The 14,761-nt window shown below is 48.0% G+C and overlaps 1 protein-coding gene across 7 annotated transcripts in view; it reads right to left on the reverse strand.

Annotated features, from left to right (window-relative positions):
• ZBTB48 (zinc finger and BTB domain containing 48) overlaps positions 1-14,761 on the reverse strand; it is a 67,891-nt gene that overhangs the window by 40,003 nt on the left and 13,127 nt on the right. For all 7 annotated transcript variants that reach the window (XM_063943401.1, XM_063943398.1, XM_063943400.1 and 4 more), the window contains exons 4-5: positions 3,380-3,491; positions 1,825-1,917 (exon numbers count right to left, since the gene is read on the reverse strand). In XM_063943401.1, coding sequence (XP_063799471.1) covers positions 1,825-1,917; positions 3,380-3,491 — 205 coding nt within the window. The remainder of the gene's footprint in view (positions 1-1,824; positions 1,918-3,379; positions 3,492-14,761) is intronic.

Consider the following 14,761-nt stretch of genomic DNA (forward strand, 5'->3'; position numbering starts at 1 on the left):
TTTATCACTTCTCCAGGCTTGATACATCTGCCCCCCAGTTTTGATTGAAAGTTGAAAAAAAATTCTTAATAGTTACATCAAACAATGGGGCAGATGTATTAAGCCTGGAGAAGTGATAAAGCGGTGATAAGTGGAAGGTGATAACGCAACAGCCAGTCAGCTCCTGTCAATTTAAATATTGCAGCTGATTGGCTGGTGTGTTATCACCTTGCACTTATCACTGCTTTATCACTTCTCCAGGCTTAATACATCTGCCCCCATGAATCTAAAGTTGATCTGTCTCTGCGGCTTAAAAAAATAAAATGTTGCCATATATGGAAAATGATTTCTTGTATATTTGCCAGTATAAAGATATTCAGCCATAGTGCCAAACCGCTGAGCTGAACGCATACAACCATATGACTATGGTGTGCTGGGAATTGTACACTGCCTTTAAAAAGACTGTTACACTATAATATGGTATCCGGTCTCTAGGTCAACAGTCATTAGGTCGACCACTAATGGGCGACATGCATTAGGTCAACATGGTTTCTAGGTCGATATGAGGTTTTCAAAAATAATTTAATCTTTTAAACTTTTTCATACTTTACGATCCACGTGGACTATGATTGTGAACGGTTCTGCGAGCCATGCGAGGGGACACGGTGCACTAAGTAGGGTTCCTGGTCACTCTACGAAGAAAACAACAGCAATTTTTTTTTTTAAACTCATGTCGACCTAATGCTTGTGTCGACCCATTTTAGGTGTCGAGTTAGTCACTGTCGACCAATAGTGGTCGACCTGAAGCCTAGGGGCACATTAATGTTTTTTTGTTTTTCTTTGCTAAGGCACTGTTTAGGTAGGTTTAGGCAGCGGGGAAGGTACGGTTAGGCACCTAGCGGGGAGGGTTAGGGTTAGGCACCGAAAAGAGAGGGTTAGGGTTAGGCACCTAACGGGGAGGGTTAGGCACCCACAAGGTTAGGGCAGGGAAAAGATGAATTGTTAGGGGAATAAATGGAGGGCTGTTGGGATCATGACGGACAGGATGCTGCTGTCAGTATACTGACAACTGGCATCCCGTCCGTCAGTATATCATACTGAACCCTGCACTCGTAGTCAGCTGAGGTTTGTTTCGAGACAATGAAGGGGGGGCAGAGGACCAATCGCTATGTCAACATAGAAAACAAAAGCCAGAATAACTGCGCTGTGAAAAAAGATCAGCAGACGATTTCAACTGGGTATCGGTATCCGTGTGAATGCTGGAGGGTAGATGATGTCATAAGCTCTGCTTCCCAAATGTCAGCCGTAATGTTATCTGTATTTGAGCTTTGCACAGAGGTTTATACCAGCAAACAAAACAAGACAGTCACAGCAGTGACACCTAGTGGTATTTAGAGGTATTACCCCATCTACTGGATGTTACATTTCTTCCCCCCCAAAAAAAATTCCAAAGTCTGACTCGATAAATTACTTAATATTAGCAAACAAGTGTCCTTCTTAGCCATCCACGTTGCCCCAGAGTGACCAAGCAGACGTGCTGGATAAGTAATGACAAACAGGTTTGATCTAAAATGGGAACTATTATACTTTAATAAAGCTTTCGCTTTAAGAGGGTCACTTGCCTTCCTATGCAGAGGCAAACCGGATATGAGTCTTTAAAGCACTGTCTGCTCAGCCAATTTATTTGCTATAACCTTAATATGTTTCAAAACATTTAATAAACGTGCATTCATTATAAAAAAAATAAAAAAGTAATTAAAACTGCATTTTATAGACAGAAATGAATTCCAGCTACCATAAATAATGCATTAACGGCTGCCTAGTTATACTGCAGGACACACTTACCTTATAAGGCATCACACCTGTGTGGGTCACCATATGTAACCTCAGCTCCATCCTTCTTTTGAAAACTTCATGACAAGATGTGCAATTAAAAACCTATGATGAGAAGACAGAAATGACAGCTACAATCAGACCCCTGTCAGGGGAGATTCAGAACGAACAAGAGGATGGACTCCTCACAAACATTGTGCAGGTTATTCCAGGGGGTGTTAATCAGCTCAAACAACGACTACGGGTAAAACACATTTCCAGAATTTGTACTGAAGCTGCCCACACTCACTCCAGCCACCTGAAATGCCATATCGGTCAGATGTTACCACACATGCTCACTGATATCTGTGTACAAATCTGGAAGATCACAAAATGACATGGTAGGATCAAATAAGGCGTCATCAGCCAGAGGGTGATCATATGCAGACATCGCCCTATTGTATTTATCTCTCTGACTGACCAAGAGATTGGATGGGCTTGTACAGTGTTTTCCAGACACCCGGCAGTTTGATCTAAAGCAGCATAACCACAAGTATCCAGTAACAGATTATACAGAGGTACGCAAGTCTCGACACAAGAGGACCAGGATACAGTTTAAATCTCATTTTTTCACATTCCGGGAACTGTTAGAGGAACTCTATGGTCTATTTCCTGCTTGGTACTCTCCCCAGACTTTCCCACTCTACTCTGCAAACGCCATTAATCCGGCAGGTTCTGTCCACTGTGCTCAGTACCTGCAGGAGACGAGGATAAGACTTGTGTGATTTGTCTCGCTGTGTGGGTACACTATAACTGGCACTGTAATCATGCCAGCTGCTCACAGGTTGCCTGAAAGGCCCTTCCACATCACACAGGACACTTGCAATAGGACTTCTGTTTGCAGGAAGCCCTGTGATGTCACATCAGCTGCAGACATGCTATATCTCTGCGCCATATTTCTCCTCAAATTGGGCAATTCAATTGTTATCGTTGCCCCCTCCTGCACCTATGCGATCCTGCCAGCAGCTATTCAATTGTTTCTTCTGACGGGCACACTAATATAGTTTCTGCTTGCAGCCTCCTGAGGTGGCAAAGCAGAAATGTGAGAAAAGTGTCCAGTTTGGACGCCCAGACGGCACTTGTTTCGTCGTGCCTATTACACCATTTTGCGCAATTAAACCCGGTACTTCTGGGTACGATCAGCGCGAAAAAACAATGGCTGCCCAAACAATTACATATAGCCCCATCTAAAGTGACGGGCGATATGCAATTATGGGTGCCCATTAAACAATTGACTTTCCCTACCCCACCCCCAGAGCCCATCCACTAGTCTTATGTATGAGCAATAGCTTGGTGGCTAATAGGACAGCAGTGTAACATGGTGTTACATATTACTCTGTGTAGCAAAGTGCAAGTCAAACAAGGTAAGTTGGTCATGGAGAGTGAAATATAAAATGAGATACAAACTAGGCAGCGACCAGACCCTGACCCTCTGCTCCATAAGTACTGAGAAAATCAATGCCCCCAGCCAGGTAGGTTGTGTCCATCAGGTGGAGAGATGCCGCGTTGTACACCCAGCTGGACCCACCTGCTCACTTCTGTTCATACAGTTCCGCGCATGGTGCTCCACCAAGTTCTCCTTCCTGAAGTAACATTTACCGCACTTTGTACATTCAAACGGCTTCTCTCCAGTGTGCTTTCTGGTGCAAAGACAGAGTATCAGTACAATCAGGATATATGTTACATTACAGGTGTACTATATACTAGAAAGTGGATTGCAGTTAGTGTAACAACACAAAGTTTGTCCATTCAGACCCCAACTTTCTAGAAGCACGCCAAATGCATCCCACTACTCAGTACCCTGTTACTTCTAGGAAGCACAACTAAAACTGTCCATGATACACAGTGTCCTGTGTTGTTCCATCACCCTGGAAAAGCTACCTGAATGCCAGAATTTTAGGCATGCACTAAGGCCACAAGGGTAAAGCAACAGTGGACCCGGAGAATAGTGTTCCTTCTAGGCTGTTTCAGCAGGGTGCTGCACCCTGTCCATTTTTGAGATGTGAAAAAGCACCCTGCCCTTTTTCAGTGCACCCTGCAGGACCATAAATCACCCCCTTGTATACACAATGCAACAGTCAGAGTGCATGTTACAATGTAGTTGTCTACTCCTTGCCTACCTCTGAAATTGGAAACAATTTCTATCCTTAATGAAATGGATGGCAGAGGAGGCAGTGTAAATGGCATCACTGTTGTGGCTGCCGGCATAACACAGCACTCTGATACAGAGGGAAAGAACAGGGTAAGCACTGAGCATGTACTGCTTACACTATTTCCTTAGCAGAAGAACAGACTTTTATTTTGTACCTATATTGTATATTTTAACCCTCTGCTTAACTTTTCTGTTTTATAACACATAAGGATTATAACTACTTCAGCAGTGGAGGAAATATTTATTATTATCTACTTATTATGTTTATATTGTAGCCGTTCTTTTAAGACTCGAAAAAATAAGATTTTACTTACCGGTAAATCTATTTCTCGTAGTCCGTAGTGGATGTTGGGGACTCCGTAAGGACCATGGGGAATAGACGGGCTCCGCAGGAGATAGGGCACTTTAAGAAAGCTTTGGATTCTGGGTGTGCACTGACTCCTCCCTCTATGTCCCTCCTCTAGACCTCAGTTAGAGAAACTGTGCCCAGAGGATATGAACAGTACGAAGAAAGGATTTTTGTAATCTAAGGGTGAGATTCATACCAGCCACACCAATCACACCGTATAACTTGTGATAAACTACCCAGTTAACAGTATGAACAATTAACATAGCCTCGGTTCAAGACCGACCAACTATAATATAACCCTTTTTGAAGCAATAACTATATACAAGTCTTGCAGAAGAAGTCCGCACTTGGGACGGGCACCCAGCATCCACTACGGACTACGAGAAATAGATTTACCGGTAAGTAAAATCTTATTTTCTCTAACGTCCTAGTGGATGCTGGGGACTCCGTAAGGACCATGGGGATTATACCAAAGCTCCCAAACGGGCGGGAGAGTGCGGATGACTCTGCAGCACCGATTGAGCAAACACAAGGTCCTCCTCAGCCAGGGTATCAAACTTATAGAACTTAGCAAAAGTGTTGGAACCTGACCAAGTAGCCGCTCGGCAAAGCTGTAATGCCGAGACCCCTCGGGCAGCTGCCCAAGAAGAGCCCACCTTCCTAGTGGAATGGGCCTTAACCGATTTAGGTAATGGCAATCCTGCCGTAGAATGCGCCTGCTGAATCGTGTTACAGATCCAGCGAGCAATAGTCTGCTTTGAAGCAGGAGCGCCAACCTTGTTGGCCGCATACAGAACAAACAGAGCTTCCGTCTTCCGGATCCTAGCTGTTCTGGTTACATAAATCTTCAAAGCCCTGACCACATCCAGGGACTCAGAATCCTCCAAGTCCCGTGTAGCCACAGGCACGACAGTAGGTTGGTTCATATGAAAAGATGAGACCACCTTGGGCAGAAATTGAGGCCGAGTCCTCAACTCTGCCCTATCCACGTGAAAAATCAGGTATGGGCTTTTATATGATAAAGCCGCTAATTCCGAAACACGCCTTGCAGAAGCTAAGGCCAACAACATGACCACTTTCCAAGTGAGGTATTTCAACTCCACTGTTTTGAGTGGTTCAAACCAAGGTGACTTGAGGAAACTTAATACCACGTTAAGATCCCAAGGCGCCACCGGAGGCACAAAGGGAGGCTGAATATGCAGCACGCCCTTCACAAAAGTCTGTACTTCAGGAGGAGAAGCCAATTCTCTTTGAAAGAAAATGGATAAGGCCGAAATTTGGACCTTTATGGACCCTAATTTTAGGCCCAAATTCACTCCCGTTTGAAGGAAGTGAAGCAAACGGCCCAAATGGAACTCCTCCGTAGGAGCAGCTCTGGCCTCACACCAAGAAACATATTTCCGCCATATCCGGTGATAATGTTTCGATGTCACATCCTTCCTAGCTTTGATCAGGGTAGGAATGACCTCCTCCGGAATCCCTTTTTCCGCAAGGATCCGGCGTTCAACCGCCGCGGTAAGTCTTGGAACAGACAGGGCCCCTGCTGCAGCAGGTCCTGCCTTAGAGGAAGAGGCCACGGATCTTCTGTGAGCAACTCTTGCAGATCCGGATACCAAGTCCTCTTTGGCCAATCTGGAACAATGAGAATTGCTCTGACCCTTCTTAGTCTTATTTATCTCAACACCTTGGGTATGAGAGGCAGAGGAGGAAACACATAGACCGATCTGAACACCCATGGTGTCACCAGAGCGTCTACAGCTACCGCCTGAGGGTCTCTTGACCTGGCGCAATACCTCTTTAGCTTTTTGTTGAGACGGGACGCCATCATGTCTATTTGAGGCAGTTCCCACCGATCCACGATCTGTGTGAAGACTTCTTGATGAAGTCCCCACTCTCCCGGATGCAGGTCGTGCCTGCTGAGGAAGTCCGCCTCCCAGTTGTCCACCCCCGAGATGAACACTGCTGATAGCGCGCTTACATGGCCTTCCGCCCAGCGCAGAATTCTGGACGCCTCTGCCATGGCCACTCTGCTCCTTGTGCCGCCCTGGCGGTTTACATGAGCCACTGCCGTGACATTGTCCGACTTAATCAGAACCGGTTTGTTCTGAAGCCATTCCTCCGCCTGGCGTAGGGCGTTGTAAATGGCCCTTAACTCCAGGACATTGATGTGGAGACAAGTCTCTAGGCTTGACCAGAGACCTTGGAAATTTCTTTCCAGTGCGACAGCTCCCCAACCTCGGAGGCTCGCGTCCGTGGTCACCAGGATCCAGTCCTGAATGCCGAACCTGCGACCCTCTAGGAGGTGAGCACTGTGCAGCCACCACAGGAGAGATACCCTGGCCCTGGGAGACAGGGTGATCCGTTTCTGCAAATGTAGATGGGACCCGGACCATTTGTCCAATAGGTCCCATTGGAAGGTCCTCGCATGGAACCTGCTGAAGGGGATGGCCTTGTATGAAGCCACCATCTTCCCCAGAACCTTTGTGCAATGATGCACAGAAACCTTTTTTAGCTTTAAAAGGTTCCTGACCAGGGCTATGAGCTCCTGAGCCTTCTCCACCGGAAGAAACTTTGTTTTTTTTCTTCGTTTTTTTGGTCTGTGTCTAGAATCAGGCCCAAAAAGGTCAGACGCGTTGCAGGCACCAGCTGGGATTTCGGTAAATTGAGAATCCAACCGTGCCTCTGCAACGTCTTCACGGACAGAGACACGCTGTCCAGCAACTTCTCCCGAGATCTCGCCTTTATAAGGAGATCGTCCAAGTATGGGATAATTGTGACCCCCTGCTTGCGCAAGAGCACCATCATTTCCGCCATTACCTTGGTGAAAATTCTCGGGGCCGTGGAAAGACCAAACTGCAACGTCTGAAATTGGTAGTGACAATCCTGTACTGCAAATCTCAGAAACGCCTGGTGAGGGGGGGAAATCGGAACATGAAGGTACGCATCCTTTATGTCCAGGGACACCATCCAATCCCCTCCCTCCAGGCTGGCGATGACCATTCTGAGCGATTCCATCTTGAACTTGAACCTCTTCAAGTACAGGTTCAGGGATTTTAGATTTAGAATGGGTCTGACCGAACCGTCCAGTTTCAGTACCACAAACAGGGATGAATAATAACCCTCTCCTTGCTGGAGATGAGGAACCTTGATTATCACCTGTTGAATGTACAATTTGTGAATTGCCGCTAACACTAGCTCCCTCTCTGACGGGGAAGCTGGTAGAGCCTATTTGAAAAACCGGCGAGGGGGCATGTCTTCGAATTCCAGTCTGTATCCCTGGGAAACAATCTCTATTGCCCAGGGATCCACCTGCGATTGAACCCAGACGTGGCTGAAAAGACGAAGACGTGCCCCCACTTGATCTGACTCCCCCCGGAAAGCCCCAGCGTCATGCTGTGGACTTTGCGGAAGCAGGGGAGGACTTCTGCTCCTGGGAACTAGCTGAGTGCAGCCGCTTTCCCCTACCTTTACCTCTGGCAACGAAGGACGATCCTCGTACCTTCTTGTTTTTATTGGAACGAAAGGACTGCATTTGATAATGCGGTACCTTCTTAGAATGCTGCGGGGGAACATAAGGTAAAAAATTCGATTTACCGGCCGTAGCAGTAGAGACTAGGTCCGAGAGGCCTTCTCCAAACAATTCCTCCCCCTTGTACGGCAACGACTGCATATGCCACTTCGAGTCGGCGTCTCCCGTCCACTGTCGGGTCCACAAGAGCCACCTAGCAGAAATAGACATAGCGTTTATTCTAGAGCTTAGTAAACAAATGTCTCTCTGAGCATCCCTCATATACAAGGCAGCATCTCTGATATGCTCCATGGTCATTTGGATGGTATCCCTATCTAAGGTGTCAATCTCCGTAGATAAGGAGTCTGCCCATGCCACGACAGCACTACAAACCCAGGCCGACGCCATGGCCGGCCTAACTATAGTTCCTGAATGTGTGTAAATGTGCTTCAGGGTGAATTCCTGCTTGCGATCAGCAGGATCCTTGAGGGAAGCTGTATCCGGAGAAGGCAGTGCCACCTTCTTGGATAAGCGTGTCAGCACCTTGTCTACTTTAGGCGCAGATTCCCATCGTATCCGATCCTTCTGTGGAAAGGGATACGTCATGAGAATCCTTTTGGGAACCTGTAGTCTCCGATCTGGAGATTCCCAAGCCTTTTCGCATAATTCGCTTAGCTCAAATGAGGACGGAAACGTGACCTCAGGCCTTTTCCCTTTATACATGTGAACCCTCGTGTCAGGGACAGGGGGTTCTTCCGTGATATGCAAAACCTCCTTTATGGCAATAATCATGTACCTAATACCTTTTGCCACCTTCGGCTGTAATTTTGCATCCTCATAGTCGACACTAGAGTCAGTATCTGTGTCGGTATCTGTGTCAGCGACCTGGGCTATGGGGCGCTTTTGAGACCCTGAAGGTCCTGGCTCCCCAGGGACAGGCACGGGCTGGCTACCTGACTGATCCCTAGCTTCAGCCTTGTCTAATCTTTTATGCAGAAGATTTACATTTACATTCAAGACATTTAGCATATCCACCCAGTCCGGTGTCGGCGTTGCCCTGACATTCAAGCACTCCCCCTCCACATTTAGCGAGCCTTCCTCATCAAACATGTCGACACACCCGTACCGACACACTGCACACACACAGGGAAACTTTTTCTGAAGACAGTATCCCCTGAAAGGCCCTTTGGAGAGACAGAGAGAGAGAGTATGCCAGCACACACCCCAGCGCAACAACCTGGAGACCAACACAATGTTTTTCCCCAGCAGCGCTGTATTATATTGTATCCGCCAATTATGTGCCCCCCCCTCTCTTTTTAAACCCCCTTCACCGTGTGTAAGGAGGGGAGAGTCCAGGGAGTTTCCTCTCAGCGTTCTGTGAAGAGAGAAATGGCGCTGGTGAGTGCTGAGGGAGAAGCCCCGCCCCCTCGGCGGCAGGCTTCTATCCCACTCAAAATTGTGAAAAAATGGCGGGGGCTCAATTATATACATGTACAGTGCCCAGCTGTACATGTATATACCTATTTGCCATCCAAGAGGTGTTACTATTGCTGCCCAGGCCCCCCCCCCCCCCTGCGCCCTGCACCCATACAGTGACCGGAGTGTGTGAGGTGATGTGGAGCAATGACGCACAGCTGCAGTGCTGTGCGTTACCTCTGTGAAGCTGAAGGCTTCTGCCGCCTGAGACGTCTTCTTGCTTCTGCTCTTCTGGCTCTGTGAGGAGAAAGGCGGCGCGGCTCCGGGGGTGGACGCCCAGGACGAACCTGTGTTCATCCCCTCTGAAGCTAATGGTGTTCAGTAGCCGAGGCAGCAGATCCTATCAGTTAAGTAGGTCTGCCCATCTCTCCTCAGTCCCTCGATGCAGGGAGCCTGTTGCCAGCAGTGCTCCCTGTAAAAAAGTAAAAATCCAAAACAAAAATGCTTTCTGTAGCAAAGAACTCAAGAGAGCTCCCTGCAGTGCGCCCTTCATCCTCTGGGCACAGGATCTAACTGAGGTCTAGAGGAGGGACATAGAGGGAGGAGCCAGTGCACACCCAGAATCCAAAGCTTTCTTAAAGTGCCCTATCTCCTGCGGAGCCCGTCTATTCCCCATGGTCCTTACGAAGTCCCCAGCATCCACTAGGACGTTAGAGAAATAATAAGATTTTACTTACCGATAAATCTATTTCTCGTAGTCCGTAGTGGATGCTGGGACTCCGTAAGGACCATGGGGATATAGCGGCTCCGCAGGAGACAGGGCACAAAATAAAAGCTTAAGGATCAGGTGGTGTGCACTGGCTCCTCCCCCTATGACCCTCCTCCAAGCCTCAGTTAGGATACTGTGCCCGGACGAGCGTACATAATAAGGAAGGATATTGAATCCCGGGTAAGACTCATACCAGCCACACCAATCACACCGTACAACTTGTGATCTGAACCCAGTTAACAGTATGATAAACGCAAAGGAGCCTCTGAAAAGATGGCTCACAACAATAACCCGAATTTTTGTAACAATAACTATATACAAGTATTGCAGACAATCCGCACTAGGGATGGGCGCCCAGCATCCACTACGGACTACGAGAAATAGATTTATCGGTAAGTAAAATCTTATTATTTCTCTGACGTCCTAGTGGATGCTGGGACTCCGTAAGGACCATGGGGATTATACCAAAGCTCCCAAACGGGCGGGAGAGTGCGGATGACTCTGCAGCACCGAATGAGAGAACTCCAGGTCCTCCTCAGCCAGGGTATCAAATTTGTAGAATTTAGCAAACGTGTTTGCCCCTGACCAAGTAGCTGCTCGGCAAAGTTGTAAAGCCGAGACCCCTCGGGCAGCCGCCCAAGATGAGCCCACCTTCCTTGTGGAATGGGCTTTTACTGATTTTGGCTGTGGCAATCCTGCCACAGAATGTGCAAGCTGAATTGTACTACAAATCCAACGAGCAATCGTCTGCTTAGAAGCAGGAGCACCCAGCTTGTTGGGTGCATACAGGATAAACAGCGAGTCAGATTTTCTGACTCCAGCCGTCCTGGAAACATATATTTTCAGGGCCCTGACAACGTCAAGCAACTTAGAGTCCTCTAAGTCCCTGGTAGCCGCAGGTACCACAATAGGTTGGTTCATGTGAAATGCAGAAACCACCTTAGGTAGAAATTGAGGACGAGTCCTCAATTCCGCCCTGTCAGAATGAAATATCAAGTAAGGGCTTTTATATGATAAAGCCGCCAATTCTGACACACGCCTGGCTGAAGCCAAGGCTAACAGCATCGACACCTTCCATGTGAGATATTTTAAGTCCACAGTGGAAAGTGGTTCAAACCAATGTGACTTTAGAAAACTCAACACCACATTGAGATCCCAAGGTGCCACTGGAGGCACAAAAGGAGGCTGTATGTGCAGCACCCCTTTTACAAATGTCTGAACTTCAGGTACTGAAGCCAGTTCTTTCTGGAAGAAAATCGACAGGGCCGAAATTTGAACCTTAATGGACCCTAATTTTAGGCCCATAGACAGTCCTGTTTGCAGGAAATGAAGGAAACGACCCAGTTGAAATTCCTCTGTAGGGGCCTTCTTGGCCTCACACCACGCAACATATTTACGCCAAATGCGGTGATAATGTTTTGCGGTTACGTCCGTCCTGGCTTTGACCAGAGTAGGGATGACTTCTTCTGGAATGCCTTTTTCCCTCAGGATCCGGCGTTCAACCGCCATGCCGTCAAACGCAGCCGCGGTAAGTCTTGGAACAGACAAGGCCCCTGCAGTAGCAGGTCCTTTCTTAGAGGTAGAGGCCACGGTTCGTCCGTGAGCATCTCTTGAAGTTCCGGGTACCAAGTCCGTCTTGGCCAATCCGGAACCACGAGTATAGTTCTTACTCCTCTCCTTCTTATGATTCTCAGTACTTTTGGTATGAGAGGCAGAGGAGGGAACACATACACTGACTGGTACACCCACGGCGTTACCAGAGCGTCCACTGCTATTGCCTGAGGGTCCCTTGACCTGGCGCAATATCTGTCCAGTTTTTTGTTTAGACGTGACGCCATCATGTCCACCTTTGGTTTTTCCCAACGGTTTACAATCAGGTGGAAGACTTCTGGGTGAAGTCCCCACTCTCCCGGGTGAAGGTCGTGTCTGCTGAGGAAGTCTGCTTCCCAGTTGTCCACTCCCGGAATGAATACTGCTGACAGTGCTATCACATGATTTTCCGCCCAGCGAAGAATCCTTGCAGCTTCTGCCATTGCCCTCCTGCTTCTCGTGCCGCCCTGTCTGTTTACGTGGGCGACTGACGTGATGTTGTCCGATTGGATCAACACCGCCTGACCCTGAAGCAGAGGTTTTGCTTGACTTAGGGCATTGTAAATGGCCCTTAGTTCCAGAATGTTTATATGAAGAGACGTTTCCAAGCTTGACCACAGGCCCTGGAAATTCCTTCCCTGTGTGACTGCTCCCCAGCCTCTCAGGCTGGCATCCGTGGTTACCAGGATCCAATCCTGAATGCCAAATCTGCGGCCCTCTAGTAGATGAGCACTCTGCAGCCACCACAGGAGAGACACCCTTGTCCTTGGCGACAGGGTTATCCGCTGATGCATCTGCAGATGCGATCCGGACCATTTGTCCAGTAGATCCCACTGAAATGTTCTTGCATGGAATCTTCCGAATGGAATCGCTTCGTAAGAAGCCACCATTTTCCCCAGGACCCTCGTGCACTGATGCACTGAGACCTGTCCTGGTTTTAGGAGGTTCCTGACTAGCTCGGATAACTCCCTGGCCTTCTCCTCCGGGAGAAACACCTTCTTCTGGACTGTGTCCAGAATCATTCCTAGGAACAGTAGACGTGTCGTTGGAATCAGCTGCGATTTTGGAATATTTAGAATCCACCCGTGCTGACGTAACACTACCTGAGATAGTGCTACTCCGACTTCTAACTGTTCCCTGGATCTTGCCCTTATCAGGAGATCGTCCAAGTAAGGGATAATTGAAATGCCTTTTCTTCGTAGAAGAATCATCATTTCGGCCATTACCTTGGTAAAGACCCGAGGTGCCGTGGACAATCCAAATGGCAGCGTCTGAAACTGATAATGACAGTTTAGTACTACAAACCTGAGGTACCCTTGGTGAGAAGGGTATATCGGGACGTGGAGATCTTCCAGGTTCGCTATCACTGCTCTGAGTGACTCCATCTTGAATTTGAACCTTTTTATGTAAGTGTTCAAGGATTTCAGATTTAAAATTGGTCTCACCGAGCCGTCCGGCTTCGGTACCACAAACAGCGTGGAATAATACCCCTTTCCTTGTTGCAGGAGGGGTACCTTGATTATCACCTGCTGGGAATACAGCTTGTGAATGGCTTCTAGAACTGCCTCCCTGTCGGAGGGAGACTTTGGTAAAGCAGACTTCAGGAAACGATGAGGGGGAAACGCCTCGAATTCCAGTTTGTACCCCTGCGATACTACCTGTAGAATCCAGGGATCCACTTGCGAGTGAGCCCACTGCGCGTTGAAATTTTTGAGACGGGCCCCCACCATATCTGAGTCTGCTTGTAAAGCCCCAGCGTCATGCTGAAGACTTGGCAGAAGCAGGGGAGGGCTTCTGCTCTTGGGAAGCGGCTGCATGGTGCAGTCTTTTTCCTCTTCCTCTGCCCCGGGGCAGAAAGGAGTGGCCTTTTGCTCGCTTGTACTTATGGGAACGAAAGGACTGAGATTGAAAAGACGGTGTCTTTTTCTGCTGATGTGGAGTGACCTGGGGTAAAAAGGTGGATTTTCCAGCCGTTGCCGTGGCCACCAGGTCCGATAGACCAGCCCCAAATAACTCCTCCCCTTTATACGGCAATACTTCCATGTGCCGTTTGGAATCCGCATCCCCTGACCACTGTCGCGTCCACAACGCTCTTCTGGCAGAGATGGACATAGCACTTACTCTTGATGCCAGGGTGCAAATATCCCTCTGTGCATCACGCATATATAATAATGCATCCTTTAAATGTTCTATAGTTAACAAAATATTGTCCCTATCCAGGGTATCAATATTCTCAGTCAGGGAATCCGACCATGCGACTCCAGCACTGCACATCCAGGCTGAGGCGATTGCTGGTCGCAGTATAACACCAGTATGTGTGTATATACTTTTTAGGATATTTTTCCAGCCTTCTATCAACTGGTTCTTTGAGGGTAGCCGTATCAGGAGACGGTAACGCTACTTGTTTAGATAAACGTGTGAGCGCCTTATCTACCCTAGGGGGTGTTTCCCAACGCGCCCTAACCTCTGGCGGGAAAGGATATAATGCTAATAATTTTTTAGAAATTAGCTGTTTTTTATCGGGAGAAACCCACGCTTTTTCACACACCTCATTTATTTCCTCTGACTCAGGAAAAAATATTGGTAGTTTTTTCTCACCCCACATAATACCCTTCTTTGTGGTACTTGTAGTGTCAGAAAGGTTCAATGCCTCTTTCATTGCCGTGATCATGTAACGTGTGGCCCTACTGGACATTACGTTTGTCTCGTCACCGTCGACACTAGACTCAGTATCTGTGTCAGGGTCTGTGTCGACCCACTGAGGTAACGGGCGTTTTAGCGCCCCTGACGGTGTCTGAGACGCCTGGACAGGCACTAACTGATTTGCCGGCTGTCTCATGTCAACAGTTTTTTGCAAATTGCTGACATTATCACTTAATTGTTTAAATACAATCATCCAGTCAGGTGTCGACTCCCTAGGGGGTGACATCACCAACGCAGGCAACTGCTCCGCCTCCACATAATTTTCCTCCTCATACATGTCGACACACGCGTACCGACACACAGCACACACACACCGGGAATGCTCTGATAGAGGACAGGACCCCACTTAGCCCTTTGGAGAGACAGAGGGAGAGTCTGCCAGCACACACCCAGCGCTATATATATATATACAGGGATAACCTT

This window comes from Pseudophryne corroboree, chromosome 10, assembly GCF_028390025.1.
Source record: "Pseudophryne corroboree isolate aPseCor3 chromosome 10, aPseCor3.hap2, whole genome shotgun sequence".
Taxonomy (NCBI): Eukaryota; Metazoa; Chordata; class Amphibia; order Anura; family Myobatrachidae; genus Pseudophryne; species Pseudophryne corroboree.